Source organism: Oncorhynchus masou, chromosome 28, assembly GCF_036934945.1.
Source record: "Oncorhynchus masou masou isolate Uvic2021 chromosome 28, UVic_Omas_1.1, whole genome shotgun sequence".
Lineage (NCBI taxonomy): Eukaryota > Metazoa > Chordata > Actinopteri > Salmoniformes > Salmonidae > Oncorhynchus > Oncorhynchus masou.
The window spans coordinates 40696199-40710790 of NC_088239.1; the positions used below are offsets into that span (position 1 = coordinate 40696199).

Below are 14592 nucleotides of genomic sequence, written 5' to 3' on the forward strand. Positions count from 1 at the left end.
GAAAGGTGTAGTTTTAAAAGTAGAAGCTCAAATTGTTTGGGTACAGACCTGGATAGTAAGACAGAACTCTGCAGGCTATCTCTGCAGTAGATTGCAGTTCTATTTTGTCGGAAAATGTTATAGTTAGGGATGGAAATTTCAGGGTTTTTGGTAGCCAGGATTCAGACATGGCTCGGACATCCGGGTTTGCAGACTGTGCTAAAGCAGTGAATAAAACAAACTTAGGGAGGAGGCTTCTAATGTTACCATGCATGAAACCAAGGATTTTACAGTTACAGAAATCAATAAATGAGAGCATCTGGGGAGTAGGAGTGGAGCTAGGCACTGCATGGCCTGGATTAACCTCTAAATCACCAGAGGAACAGAGGAGGAGTAGGGTAAGGGTATGGCGAAAGGCTATCAGAACTGGTCGTCTAGTGCTTTCGGAACAAAGAGTAAAAAGTGCAGGTTTCTGGGCACGGTAAAATAGATTCAAGGCATAATGTACAGACAAAGGTATGGTAGGATATATTTACATTGGAGTAATGATGAGAGAGATATTGTCCCTAGAGACGTTTAAACCACTGCATATGTGGGAGGTGGAACTAAATGGTTTGTTAAGGCATATTGAGCAGGGCTAGAGGCTCTACAGTGAAATAAGACAATCACTAATCAGAACAGCAATGGACAAGGCATATTGATATTAGGGAAAGGCATGCATAGCCGAGTGATCATAGGGGTCCAGTGAGTGGTTGGGCTGGCTGGAGTCACGGCGATTCAGACAGCTAGCAGGCCGGGGCTAGCAAGCTAGCAGAAGGGCCTTAGGAGGGACGTCATGGCGGAGGAAAGTCTGTTTTAGCCACGGCGTGCGGTGACGTCGATAGACCAGTCGTGATGGATTGGTAGGGTTCTGAGTAGCATAGGGGTCCAAGTCCAATTGGCAAAATAGGTATAGTGGCCCAAGAAATTGGCCAATGGATCTATTCAGCTAACAGTCCAATATGCTCTAGACAGCTAGTGGGCCATGGCTAGCAGATGGGCATTCGGGGGACGTCACGGCGGAGGGGCCTGTTGGAAAAAATCCCTCGGGCAGATTACGTCGATAGTCCAGTCGTGATGGATAAGCAGGGCTAGTAGCTAGTGAGCTGGCTAGCTTCTGTTGAGGGATTTCGGTTCCGATGTAAGTAAAAAATACTTTAGAATAAACAGATCCACACCACATTGGGTGAGGCGGGTTGCAGGAGAGTATTTTGAAGTTGAGGTTTGGAAAAATATATAAAGCATATGCAAAGAAAAAAATATATACATGGGACACGACAAGACGAAGGACAAAGACGTCTGACTGCTACGCCATCTTGGATACTTTACAGTTTAGCTAGACTCCTATGCCTGAGCATGTGTGCCAAATTCCATCACTGAGTCAAACGGATCACGACAGCTCCATTAGAGGCTAAGGAACAATAGCCAATACTTAACTTGCGCATCCTTGGAAAAATAGTTATCCATTTTGACACTTTGTCAATGTTATTCTTCCCTGGTCTGTCTGTCCACTGGAATCAGGGGATCTGGGCTTTTTTAGTCTGCTTAGTCTTGTGCCTCCGCTAGGGCACCACCCGTGCCCTCCTTTCCAAGGCGATTGGCAGTCCCAGCTCTTTGCAAATGTACACAATGTGAGGATTGGGCTAGTTTGTGACCAAGCAGCGTGCCCAGGAGTGGAGGACATCCTGGCCCTGGGAGGAGGTAATGCCATGGAAGCAGGTGGAAGCAGCGAGAGAGGAACGGCGACGAGACCAGGAATCAAGGAAATGACAGAAGCATGAGAGGCAGACTCAAAAAAAAATGGGGAGGCACACTAGGTGGCACACGGGGTGGCGAGCGGAGCAAAGGTGGGAACAAGAACCAACTCCCTGTAATTACGATGAGGAGTTGGTCACGGTTCAGATACCATGTTTTCCGGTTCTGCACACCGTGCCTCCAGTGCGCACCCTTAGCCCGGTGCATTCGGTGCCTGCTTTCCGTACTTGCTGTGCTAAGGTGAGCATCTGTCCGGGACAGATTGTGCCGACTTAGCGGTCCTGGTCTCCAGTGCGCCTCCTCGGACCAGGATATCCTGCGCCAGCTCTACGCACGGTATCTGCAGTTTGCCAGCACAACCCAGTGCGTCCTGTGCCAGCTCGCCACACTTGCCGTGCTCTACAGGATGTATTCAGGCGGCGCGCGTTGTGCCAGCTCCACACACCCGGCTGATCCATGGCCTGAAGCCTCCGGTGATGATCCATGGCACGAAGCCTCCAGTGACGATCCAAGGATAAATTAAAGAGACCTTACAAAACTGAGTAAATAGATTATTCCAAGATAAAGTACAGAATATTCTTATTCAGTGAATTGTGTATTGCTGTTAGTTCGTATGATGAACACACTGTAATTTCTGTTAGGTAGTTCATATAATGAATACTAACGCTGTCAGATACATCTATTATTCCTCTGGAGGCCTGGTTCCAGAATAGTAATGCAACGCTCTGGTTGATTGGAAATAAATTAGATTTTGCTTCTGCTGTGATGGGATTCTGTTGAGTCAGCATTTCGCATACTGAACAGTGTAATAGCCTACACATATATACACACACACGCACACGCACACACACACACGCACGGTTGTTCCTTCCTATTATGGTGACTTCTGACATTCAGCTGATCATTTGACACAAAGATGCCCTCCTTAGAAATGGCTTCCTGTGACTAATGTTCTTATGATCCCAGGGGAACGGTGACAGTACTGTAGGTCATTAAAGATATATTATCTCTGGCTTTAAAGAACCACTGTTGCTCTTTTACTTGGGAGAGGAGGACATGTGTAGGGGGTTTTGTCAGCTGTTAGGGTAACATTGTTTTTATCGCTTTGGTGCGATTTTCACCAGTATTTTCACAACTCATAGTGCAAAACTCAAAACAGATCATCATAGATATTTGTTGCAAAACTCTAAGCACATTTTTTTTTTCACTAGGTACAACACAAAAACATACAGTACATTCGTCACTAAACTTAATCAGTGTTTTATTGCAATACATGTTCTTATAAAGTAATTGCCTTTCACAATGCAATGCTCACAAAACTTTTAAAATGGTTCTCTTCTCATTTGTCAAAATAGATTTACTATTACTTAATCTGACTGCTCTTAATTGATCATCGTTAAACCATTTGGTAAACCTATAGATGGTAAACTGGTTTGTCTACTACAGATTTTGAGAACATAATGAAAATCTATGTCTGTAAATTAGAAACATAAAAAGAATGATATACACAGTGTACAAGACGTCAGGAACAACTTCCTAATATCCTCTTTTGACCTCAAAACAGCCTCAATTCGTCGGGGCATGGAAGATGTCGAAAGCGTTCCACGGGGATACTGGCCCATGTTGACTCCAATATTTCCCACAGTTTTTTCAAGTTGGCTGGCTGTCCTTTGGTTGGTGGACCATTCTTGATACATTTTGATTAAGATTTCATACTAACGGGAACTAGCATTGCAGTTCTTGACACACTGGTGTGCCTGGAACCTACTACCATACCCCATTCAATTTTTTATTTTACCTTTATTTAACCAGGCAAGTCAGTTAAGAACAAATTCTTATTTTCAATGACGGCCTAGGAACAGTGGGTTAACTGCCTGTTCAGGGGCAGAACGACAGATTTGTACCTTGTTGGATCAGTGGTTTGAACTCGCAACCTTCCGGTTACTAGACGCTCTAACCACTAGGCTACCCTAGTGGTTAGAGGCACTTAAAACATTTTTTCTTGCCAATTCACCCACACATACAAAAGCCATGTCTCAATTGTCTCAAGGCTTGAAATTCCTAATTTAATCTGTCTCCTCCCCTTCATTTACAATGATTGAAGTGGATTTAACAAGTGACATCAATAAGGGATCATAGCTTTCACCTGAATGTACTTCCGGCGCCGACAGAGATGGCCGCCTCGCTTCGCGTTCCTAGGAAACTATGCAGTTTTTTGTTTTTTTTACGTGTTATTTCTTACATTGGTACGCCAGGTAATCTTAGGTTTCATTACATACAGTCGGGAAGAACTACTGAATATAAGAGCAACATCAACTCACCATCAGTACGACCAGGAATATGACTTTCCCGAAGTGGATCCTGTGTTCTGCCTTTTTCACCCAGGACAACGGAATGGATCCCAGCCTGCGGCCCAAAACAAAGACGTCGTAAAAGAGGGAAACGAAGCGGTCTTCTGGTCAGGCTCCGGAGACGGGCACGTCGCGCACCACTCCCTAGCATAGTTCTCGCCAATGTCCAGTCTCTTGACAACAAGGTTGATGAAATCCGAGCAAGGTTAGCATTCCAGAGGGACATCAGAGACTGTAACGTTCTTTGCTTCACGGAAACATGGCTCACTCGAGAGACGCTAACGGAATCGGTTCAGCCAGCTGGTTTCTTCATGCATCGCGCCGACAGAAACAAACATTTTCTGGTAAGAAGAGGGGCGGGGGCGTATGCCTTATGGTTAACGAGACGTGGTGTGGTCACAACAACATACAGGAACTCAAGTCCTTCTGTTCACCTGATTTAGAATTCCTCACAATCAAATGTCGTCCGCATTATCTACCAAGGGAATTCTCTTTGATTATAATCACAGCCGTATATATTCTCCCCCAAGCAGACACATCGATGGCTCTGAACGAACGAACTCTTTGCAAACTGGAAACCACATATCCTGAGGCTGCATTCATTGTAGCTGGGGATTTTAACTAGGCTAAACAAGACTCCCTAAATTGTATCAACATATCGATTGCACAACCAGGGCTGGTAAAACCTTGGATCCTTGCTATTCTAACTTCCGCAACACATAAGGCCCTCCCCCGCCCTCCTTTTGGAAAAGCTGACCATGACTCCATTTTGTTGCTCCCTGCCTACAGACAGAAGCTAAAACAAGAAGCTCCCGCGCTCAGGTCTGTTCAACGCTGGTCCGACCAATCTGATTCCACGCTCCAAGACTGCTTCCTTCACGTGGACTGGGATATGTTCCGCACTGCGTCCAACAACAACATTGACGAATACGCTGATTCGGTGAGCGAGTTCATTAGAACGTGCATTGAAGATGTCGTTCCCATAGCAACGATTACAACATTCCCAAACCAGAAACCGTGGATTGATGGCAGCATTCGCGTGAAACTGAAAGCGCAAACCACTGCTTTTAACCAGGGCAAGGTGACCGGAAACATGACCGAATACAAACAGTGTAGCTATTCCCTCCGCAAGGCAATCAAACAAGCTAAGCGTCAGTATAGAGACAAAGTAGAGTCGCAAACCAATGGCTCAGACACGAAGTATGTGGCAGAGTCAATTACGGATTACAAAAAGAAAACCAGCCCCGTCACAGGACTGTCATCGAAGACAGGTTCATAAGGCATTCATAACCCACATAGGCTTCAGGTTGACTTTAGAGGAGCAGGCAATGTATTCCTATGGGGAGAGATGTCATTGTAATCTGTGACATCAAAAAACCCTGTTTTACTGTTAAGGGTTAATGCCACACGGTCAAGGTTAGGCTTGCACAGATCGGGAGGACCTCCGGATTGTACCTGAGGTCGAATTGTGCTTCTCAACCTAACGGTTCTCTCACTGTCACCCAAAAGCAAATTACATTTTGGGCCAGGCTTCATTTTGGGCCTACTTTTTTTCACGGTCGCTGCACTCAGAGCAAGCTACGGTCAAGCGGGGCGTCTCGTTGAACTCGGCACGGCCTAGAGAATATGGAAATGCCATTGCAGGCTCTGTGTGTCTTTAAGCACCGCACTTTGTCACTCCATCCTTGCTGTGTGTGTGTGTGTGTGAGAGAGAGAGCTTTTCTTTGACATCTGTTGGGAGAAATGACTGACTTACAGTGTATGGGGGTTGCCTAATCACACATATGAAGTTTTGAAAAGATCTGACCTTTTTAACCCTTGGAAACAGCCACTATGACACCATTTAAGGCACTTCCGGTTGGCACAGGAAGCTATAAATAAACTCATATCCTGATTGGGGTATGCCTTTACAGAATCCTGAGTTTTAAGTCTTTACGTTAAGAACTGAGTTATTTACGGAGGGTTTAGTGAGTGTGTGTTATTTCAGAAAATCATAGAAAATCACAGAAATCACAGAAATCTTGCAGAGCGCCGCAGCACACTTTAAAAATATGTGTATGAACACCCTGCAACTGGATCTGTAACTGTTTGTTTTTTTTCAAACTATTTTTGAACATCACCAATTTAACATTACGATTTCTCTTGAATGACGATAGATAAGTGGCTGGTTCTTTTTTTATTGACACCAGAGGCTCCTTGACTTTGACGTGAAGCGGAAAATTATTGCTCTATTTTACTTTTGGACCTTTAATCCCAGAAGAATGGCCATAACTCAAAAAACGTTGAGGCCTAGACGCCATCTTGTTATTTTTTGAGGCCTAGACGCCATTATTTTTTTATAAAAAATTAAAGTTTTTAAAAACCTCTAAACGCATGCACAAGCATTTATAATATAATAATAATAATTATGACAAAGCTACGCTCACCAAGTTTCGGCTTCGAAATATTTTCCGTTTTGGAGAAAAGGTCACGTCGTGATTCGTGATGTTTTGTACATTTGCAATATGATTGCTTCTGCCCTCTTGTGGGATTTACCGGGACAGCGGAAAAATTACAATTTGATTATTTTATAAAACGGAAACCGAATGTCAGAGAAAGTTAGTTTGAAAATCCGGTAGGTGCGGCCCTGCCGCTTGGCCCGACGCCGTCCGCAAATTTTACAAACGTTTTCGATCGTCTAGTAAGGGACCGTACATTTGCAATATGGACTTTCTCACTAAACATACGGCAAATGTCAAAATGTTCCCTTAACGTGTTCACGCTACAAGTTCCCCAAGGGCACACCCCCCCACACCCTCAACTCAAAAAGTGCAGCACAGAATGCAAAGATATTCTTAGAAATATTTAACCTCCATACATTAACAAGTCCAATAGCTCAAATGAAAGATAAACACCTTGTTCATCTACCCAGCGAGTCAGATTTATAAAATGCTTTACGGCGAAAACATATATGTATATCAAACCACCACAAAGACACACACGATATGTAGCCATTTTGTCGAACGAAAGATGCAATCACAAACGCAGGATTAAAAGAAAAATAATTCACTAACCTTTTGAAAATCTTTATCAGATGACAGTAATAGGACATGTTACACAGTACACTTATGTTTTTTTCAATAATTTATATCCATAAATCTCTGTTTACATTGACGCCATGTTCAGAAAATGCTAAAAAATGTCTGGAGAAATTATAGATAGCTCCGCCAGATAACAGCAATACACATCATAAACTTTGACTAAATATACATGTTCTATGTATAGTTAGAAAGATACACTGCTTCTTAATGCAATCGCTTTGTCACATTTATTTTTAACGTTACAGAAATCGTTAGCTATTCAATAATCTGAGACGGCGCTCAGACGTAAGCAATATTTCTCCGCTATGTTGGAGTCAACAGAAACACAAAATTACAACATAAATATTCCCTTACCTTTGATGGTCTTCGATCAGAATGTAGTGGAAGGAGTCATACTTACCCAAAACAGCGTTTGGTTTCAAGTCGTGTGTCTTTGTGTTAGCAAATGCGACAAATTCCAGCTGAAATGCATCCAAAATTACTTCTGGTCTCGAGGGGTTGCGCATCAAAACTTCAAAATATTATATGTCAAACTAAGTGCAGAATCAAGCTTTAGGATGTTTATTAACGTACAAAACAATTGGCGTTTCGACCGGACAAAAGCAACTCCTCTCAGACATTGTGGAACGAAGGAATGACTGTGTACAATTCGCGCCAGAACCTGCATCTATTTTCTCGCAACACCCAGTATTTAGCCTGCCACAGGGTCAAAGCTTGCGGGATTTGCACAATTAAATGCTCAAATGATAGAAGACATCTCGCGGAAGACATAGAAACTGATCCCAGATCCATAGCTGGTTGGGAAGGGTGGGGGCGATGACGTCAAAGTTGGCCCAACTTTCCTGATGAGAAAAATAGTTTGGGAGATTGGCTGCCCTGTGAGTTCTGCTATACATACAGACATAATTCAAACGGTTTTAGAAGCTTTAGAGTGTTTTCTATTCAATAATTATTATTATATGCATATATTAGCAATTTTGGACAGATTGTTTTCCAGTTTACTATGGGCACGCCAAAGGGGGCAGTATTGGGTCTAAACCATCTGTCCCAGATGTTTTTTTGGGGTCAAGTTTCAGGAGCTCCTTTGGCACCTGGGACTCAGTGACTGCCTGCAGGGAGGAACTTTCTAGCGGGGCAGGGGAAAAAGAGGGAGAAGCATCAGGGATAGTTGAATTAGAAGGGATGGGAGATGAGGAAATGTTGAACGGGCAAGGAGGCATGGCTGAGTCAAATGGGAATCCTGACTTAATGAGGTGGTGATGTAAAGAGCTTATCCATGTGCTTCCTGTCTGTAACAACCACATCATCAACATTAAGGGACATCGGCAGTTGTGAGGAGGAGGGTTTATTCTCCAGGTCTTTAACCGTTTTCCAGAACTTCTTGGGGTTAGACACACAGAGAGCTCCTTAAAGTAACTAACTTTGGCCTTCCAGATATCTTGAGTGCACTTATTTCTCATTTGCCTGAACACGAGTATGCATGTGCCGAGCCTTTCGCCAAATGCAATTCTTGAGGTGGAGAAACTCTGCAAGATCATGGTCGAACCAGGGGCTGAACCTGTTTTTAATTCTCGTTTCCTTTATGTGGACGTGTTTGTTGAGAATACCACTGAAAATATCAAAAAAGAAGGTCCAAGCGTCTTCGACAGAGGGGATCAAGCTGATTCTGTACCATTTTACAGCGGCCAGTTCATGAAGGAAGGCTTGCTCATTAAAGATTTTTAGCAAGCGTCTATGACAAATCAGAACAGATCGTTTCACTGAACAGACATTCCAAGCTCAGGCTGTAAAACAGTGATCACTAAGGTAATTACAGAAAACACCAAACTGATACCTATCAGGATTATTTGTGAGGATAACATTTAGGAGAGTAGCCTTTTCTGGGTGTTTGGAGTCATACCTTGTGGGATTGGTAATAATCTGGGAAAGATTTAGGAAGCTCTATTGCTTTAGGACTTGGTCAGGTAGTTTAAGCATGTTAACATCAGCATTCAAAACACTCTTCCTTAACCACCTCTCAGTAATGACTAACACATCTAGATTGGAGCTGTGAACCCACACTTTCAATTTATCCATTTTAGGTAATAATCTTCTAGTATTAACGTGCAGAAAACCCAGGCTTTTACGAGAGCAGAAATCAGTGAAGTAGATATCAGAGCACAAGTCAGAATTGGTGCTAAAACAGTAGATGTGCCTGGGTGTACATGCATATTTCCAGATATCATTAACAGTCATACAATCAAACACGGCTTAGGACAGGGAGAGCTTGGCAGTGCTGATTTATGACATCTGAATGTGCATTAGATGGCAACAAGATCATATTGTACAGCATTTTCATCAGGTAACATGAATACAAAGCCAGCGAAAGGTGGTTAAAATAGGATGGGAGTCCAAAAGTCTGTGTAACCAATAGAGAGTCAGAGACCCGAGTGTGGGAACAAACAGTCTGCCCCACGGCTTGGTAAAGAAAGTTTATAGTCAACAAGGCATGCAGGAGTCATGAGGCAAATGGCAAAATGCACACAAAAAAGAAAAATAACGACTTGGGGTTAGCCATTGTAAGTTCAGAGTCACTCGCCCCAATAGTGCGTGTGTGCTGGAGGTGAGCGAAAGCTCAGGAGAGAAGGGGGAGTGTGGTGGAGTTACCTGTACCAGACTGGGAGACAGGCCAGGGCAGGCGGTGAACAGATTGCCAGGTGGAATCCAAGCAGCAGGCAATGGGAGTAGGTGTCACACCCACTTGGGAGAATCTTTAATTGCTGGATTTCTTGTAGAAAATGTCAGTGGATGGCTTCAAAGTCTGCTGCCACTTGTTGGGCCTAAAGGCATCGACACCTCTCACTTCACACCTCAGTGCTAATTGAAGTTGTATCTGGTCTGTCCTAGCAAGCTCAGTTCCAGTTTGTATGGTGTCTTCAGGTCTCTGCTGTTTGTTTGCTAAAGCACCCTGTGTATACAGTTGAAGTCAGAACTTTACATACACTTATGTTGGAGTTATTAAAACTCATTTTTCAACCACTCCACAAATGTCTTGTTAACAAACTATAGTTTTGGCAAGTAGGTTAGGACATCTACTTTGTGCATGACATCATTTTTCCAACAATTGTTTACAGACAGATTATTTCACTTATAATTCACTGTATCACAATTCCAGTGGGTCAGAAGTTTATATACACTAAGTTGACTGTGCATTTAAACAGCTTGGAAAATTCCACAAAATACCTGTGGATGTATTTCAAGGCCTACCTTCAAACTCGGTGCTTCTTTCCTTGACATCATGGGAAAATCAAAAGAAATCAGCCAAGACCTCAGAAAAAAAATTGTAGACCTCCACAAGTTTGGTTCATCCTTGGGAGCAATTTCCAAATGCCTGAAGGTACCACGTTCATCTGTACAAACAATAGTACCCAAGAATAAACACCATGGGACCATGCAGCCGTCATACCGCTCAGGAAGGAGATGAGTTCTGTCTCCTAGAGATGAATGTACTTTGGTGCGAAAGCACTATGTCCACAGTAGAACGAGTCCTATATAGACAAACTGAAAGGCTGCTCAGCAAGGAATAAGCCACTGCTCCAAACCGCCATAAAAAATAGCCAGCCCACGGTTTGCAACTGCATATGGGGACAAAGATCGTACTTTTTGGAAAAATGCCCTCTGGTCTGATGAAACAAAAATAGAACTGTTTGGCCATAATGACCCTCGTTATGTTTGGAGGAAAAGGGGGGAGGCTTGCAAGCCGAAGATCACCATCCCAACCGTGAAACACGGGGGTGGCAGCATCCTGTTGTGGGGGTGCTTTGCTGCAGTAGGGACTGGTGCACTTCACAAAATAGATGGCATCATGAGATAGGACAATTATGTGGATATATTGAAGCAACTTCTCAAGATATCACTCAGGAAGTTAAAGCTTTGTCGCAAATGGGTCTTTCAAATGGACAAGGACCCCAAGTATACTTCCAAAGTTGTGGAGAAATGGCTTAAGGACAACAAATTCAAAGTTTTGGAGTGGCCATCATAAAGGGCTGACCTCAATCATCAAACATTTTTGCAATTGTATAAAAAAATATACAACTGAAATATCACATTTACATAAGTTTTCAGACCCATTACTCAGTCCTGTGTTGACGCACATTTGGCAGCGATTACAGCCTCGAGTCTTCTTGGGTATAAGCTAGGCACACCTGTATTTGCAGAGTTTCTCCCATTCTTCTCTGCAGATCCTCTCAAGCTCTGTCAGGTTGGATGGGGGGCTTTGCTGCACAGCTATTTTCAGGTCTCTCCAAATATGTTAGATCGGGTTCAAGTCCGGGCTCTGACTGGGCCACTCAAGGACATTCAGAGACTTGTCCCGAAGCCACTCCTGCGTGGTCTTGGCTGTGTGCTTAGTGTCGTTGTCCTGTTGGAAGGTGAACTTTCACTCCAGTCTGAGGCCCTGTGTTCTCTGGAGCAGGTTTTCATCAAGGATCCCTCTGTATTTTGCTCTGTTCATCTGTCCCTCGATCCCGACTAGTCTCCCAGTCACTGCCGCTGAAAAACCTCCCCGCAGCATGAGACTGCCACCACCATGCTTCATCGTAGGGATGGTGCCAGCTTTCCTCCAGAAGTGACGCTTGGCATTCAGGCCAAAGAGTTCAATATTGGTTTCATCAGACCAGAGAATCTTGTTTCTCTTGGTCTGAGAGTCTTTAGGTGTGCCTTTTTGCTAACTCTAAGCGTGCTGTCATGTGCCTTTTACTGAGGAGTAAAGGAAGGACAACCTTTATGGCCACTACCATAAAGGTCTGATTGGGGGAGTGCTGCAAAGATGGTTGTCCTTCTGGAAGGTTTTCCCATCTCCACAGAGGAACTCTGTGGAATCATTGGGTTGCAACCATTGGGTTGCACCTGAGCTCAATTTAGAGTCTCATAGCTAAGGCCCTGAATACTTATGTAAGTAAGGTATTTCTGTTTTCTATTACCAAAAATGTCTAAATGTCTGTTTTCGCTTTGTCATTATGGGATATTGTGTCTAGATTGTTGAGGATTTTCGTTTAATCCATTGTAGAGTAGGGCTGTAACGTAACAAAATGTGGGAAAAGTCAAGGGGTCTGAATACTTTCCGAAGGCACTGTATATAGTGCACTACTTTTGACCAGGGCCCCAAAGGGTATGTCTACACTGGTGGTTCTGGTGGATTTTCTCTGGCATCAGAAGTCTGCATTAAAGTAAATCTACAGGTATTCCCTATGTAATTCTAATATCAGCACAAATGGCTTTAGATGGTTACACCCTAGCCTGGTCCCACATCTGTTTGTGCTGTTTGGCATGACAACTACCATAGAAGTTGGCTATACAGCAGAACCAGTTCAGGGACCAGGCTAGTTTACAATCATGGTCAGAACAGACAGAAAGGCCCTGGAAGAGCCCAGGACCACCAATCTTGATCAATAGCAAACCCTTCAATCTTTCACAGGACTTCACTTATCATTCTCATTTGTCTGCCATGTGCTGTCTCTGACTCACTTCCTGTTTTGTCATATAGAAACATAATGACTAGAATGGACAAAGCCCCCCACACGACAGTAAGTTGACTGGTACATTCCTGTGGTTCTAATTCAATGTTTTTGTCCTGTGTTTTCTGCAGTGCCGGGTACGATGCAGTCCTCGACAGAAACGTGGCCATCAAGAAGCTCAGCAGACCCTTTCAGAACCAGACCCATGCCAAGAGGGCATACAGGGAACTGGTGCTCATGAAATGTGTCAATCACAAAAATGTGAGATGTCTCTATGGTTAAACAAATAACAAGATGATAGTCTAGCTGGTGTTTTGTGGTATTTTATTGGCCCATTCTGTGGTGCTGAAAGAGAGTCCCCTCCCCATAAAGTGAGTATGTGACCAGAATACATTTCTTGCCTGTCTGGGGCAATGTGTATGATGGGAATTGATACAGACAGACACATTTTTTTGTTTTTCCATGGATATAATCCTCACAGAGCAGATGTCTGTCTGTCTCTCTCTCTCTCTGTGTCCCTATATCCAGTTTTCAATATGGCAAAAGAAATCAGCAATGTGCTGTTATTGTTGTTGCTGTAGTTGGACTTGGTTAACCTGATACTGAATGTTGACCCAGGTTTTTCTCTGTTGTCTTTCTTTTTCAGATCATCAGTTTATTAAATGTTTTCACACCACAGAAATCACTAGAAGACTTTCAGGATGTGTAAGTACAGTAAACAATATTCAGAGGAAAAAGGAATAATCGTGAGATTATATTTACTTTATGTAGGCCAATTACATTTCTAGTTTCATCAGACTTAAATCTGATTTCAGATGAGCAAGATTATATTATGTAACGTTCAAGACTCTTGTTAAATTATTCTCAGTCTGAGAAAATAACCACTAAGAGTGATGTCAGTGAAAGTGATATTAGTGTAGTATAATTTGAAGCCTCAGGCTCTGTCTTTTTGTACTGGATGATTCATGAATGTGTAGATTGCTGATACTACAGTGAATGGAAGGAAGCATGCTTGTCAGTGCAAGGTAGTGCAAGAAATGGTGTGTCTGAGGAATGGAGTTTTGTTGAATTTTTTGCAGTTTTGGATTGAAAACAAAGTATGTGCGTGAAATTAAAAATGTATTATAGCAATTTAAGTAAGTATGGGGCTTTTCTATGTACAGTAAAAAAAAAAACGTTTTACTTATTATGGGCACCGTCCCACCTGGCCAACATCTGGTGAAATTGCAGAGCGCGAAATTCAAAAATACCAAATTAAAATATTTAACATTCTTGAAAATACATGTGTTATACATCAAAATAAACCTTAATGTCTTGTTATTCCAGCCGCTGTGTCAGATTTCAAAAAGGCTTTATGGTGAAAGCAAACCATGCGATTATCTGAGGACAGCGCCCCGCATACAAAGACATGAAAATCATATTTCAACCAGGCAGGTGCTCCACAAAAGTCAGAAATAGCGACGTAATTAATGCCTTACCGTTGAAGATCTTCTTCTGTTGCCACTCCAAAATGTCCCAGAAACATCACAAATGGTCCTTCGATAATGTCCTTCTTTATGTCCAGTTCACGCGCACCAAAACAGTAGAGTCCACCTGGAGTGACACTTACAATGAATAGGACTACTTCTTCATTTCTCAAAAAAAACATAGTCTTTAGAAATTGTTCTGTGGACATCTAGTGGAAGCCATAGGAACTGCAACCAGGTTCCTAATAATAAGGGTATCCCATAGAAAACAATTGGAAAATCCTATGACCTCAATTTTTCCCCCCTGGATGGTTTGTCCTCTGGGTTTCGCCTGCCATATCTGTTCTGTTATACTCAGACATTTGTTTTCTATCCAAATCTACCAATTATATGCTTATCCTAGCTTCTGGGCCTGAGAAACAGGCAG

The 14592-nt window shown here is 42.9% G+C and overlaps 1 protein-coding gene across 7 annotated transcripts in view; it reads left to right on the plus strand.

Moving 5' to 3' along the window:
- Window positions 1-14592, plus strand: part of LOC135517580 (mitogen-activated protein kinase 10) — a 99487-nt gene that overhangs the window by 25395 nt on the left and 59500 nt on the right. For all 7 annotated transcript variants that reach the window (XM_064942010.1, XM_064942012.1, XM_064942011.1 and 4 more), the window contains 2 exons: window positions 12831-12960; window positions 13346-13404. In XM_064942010.1, the coding sequence (XP_064798082.1) occupies window positions 12831-12960; window positions 13346-13404 (189 nt within the window). The remainder of the gene's footprint in view (window positions 1-12830; window positions 12961-13345; window positions 13405-14592) is intronic.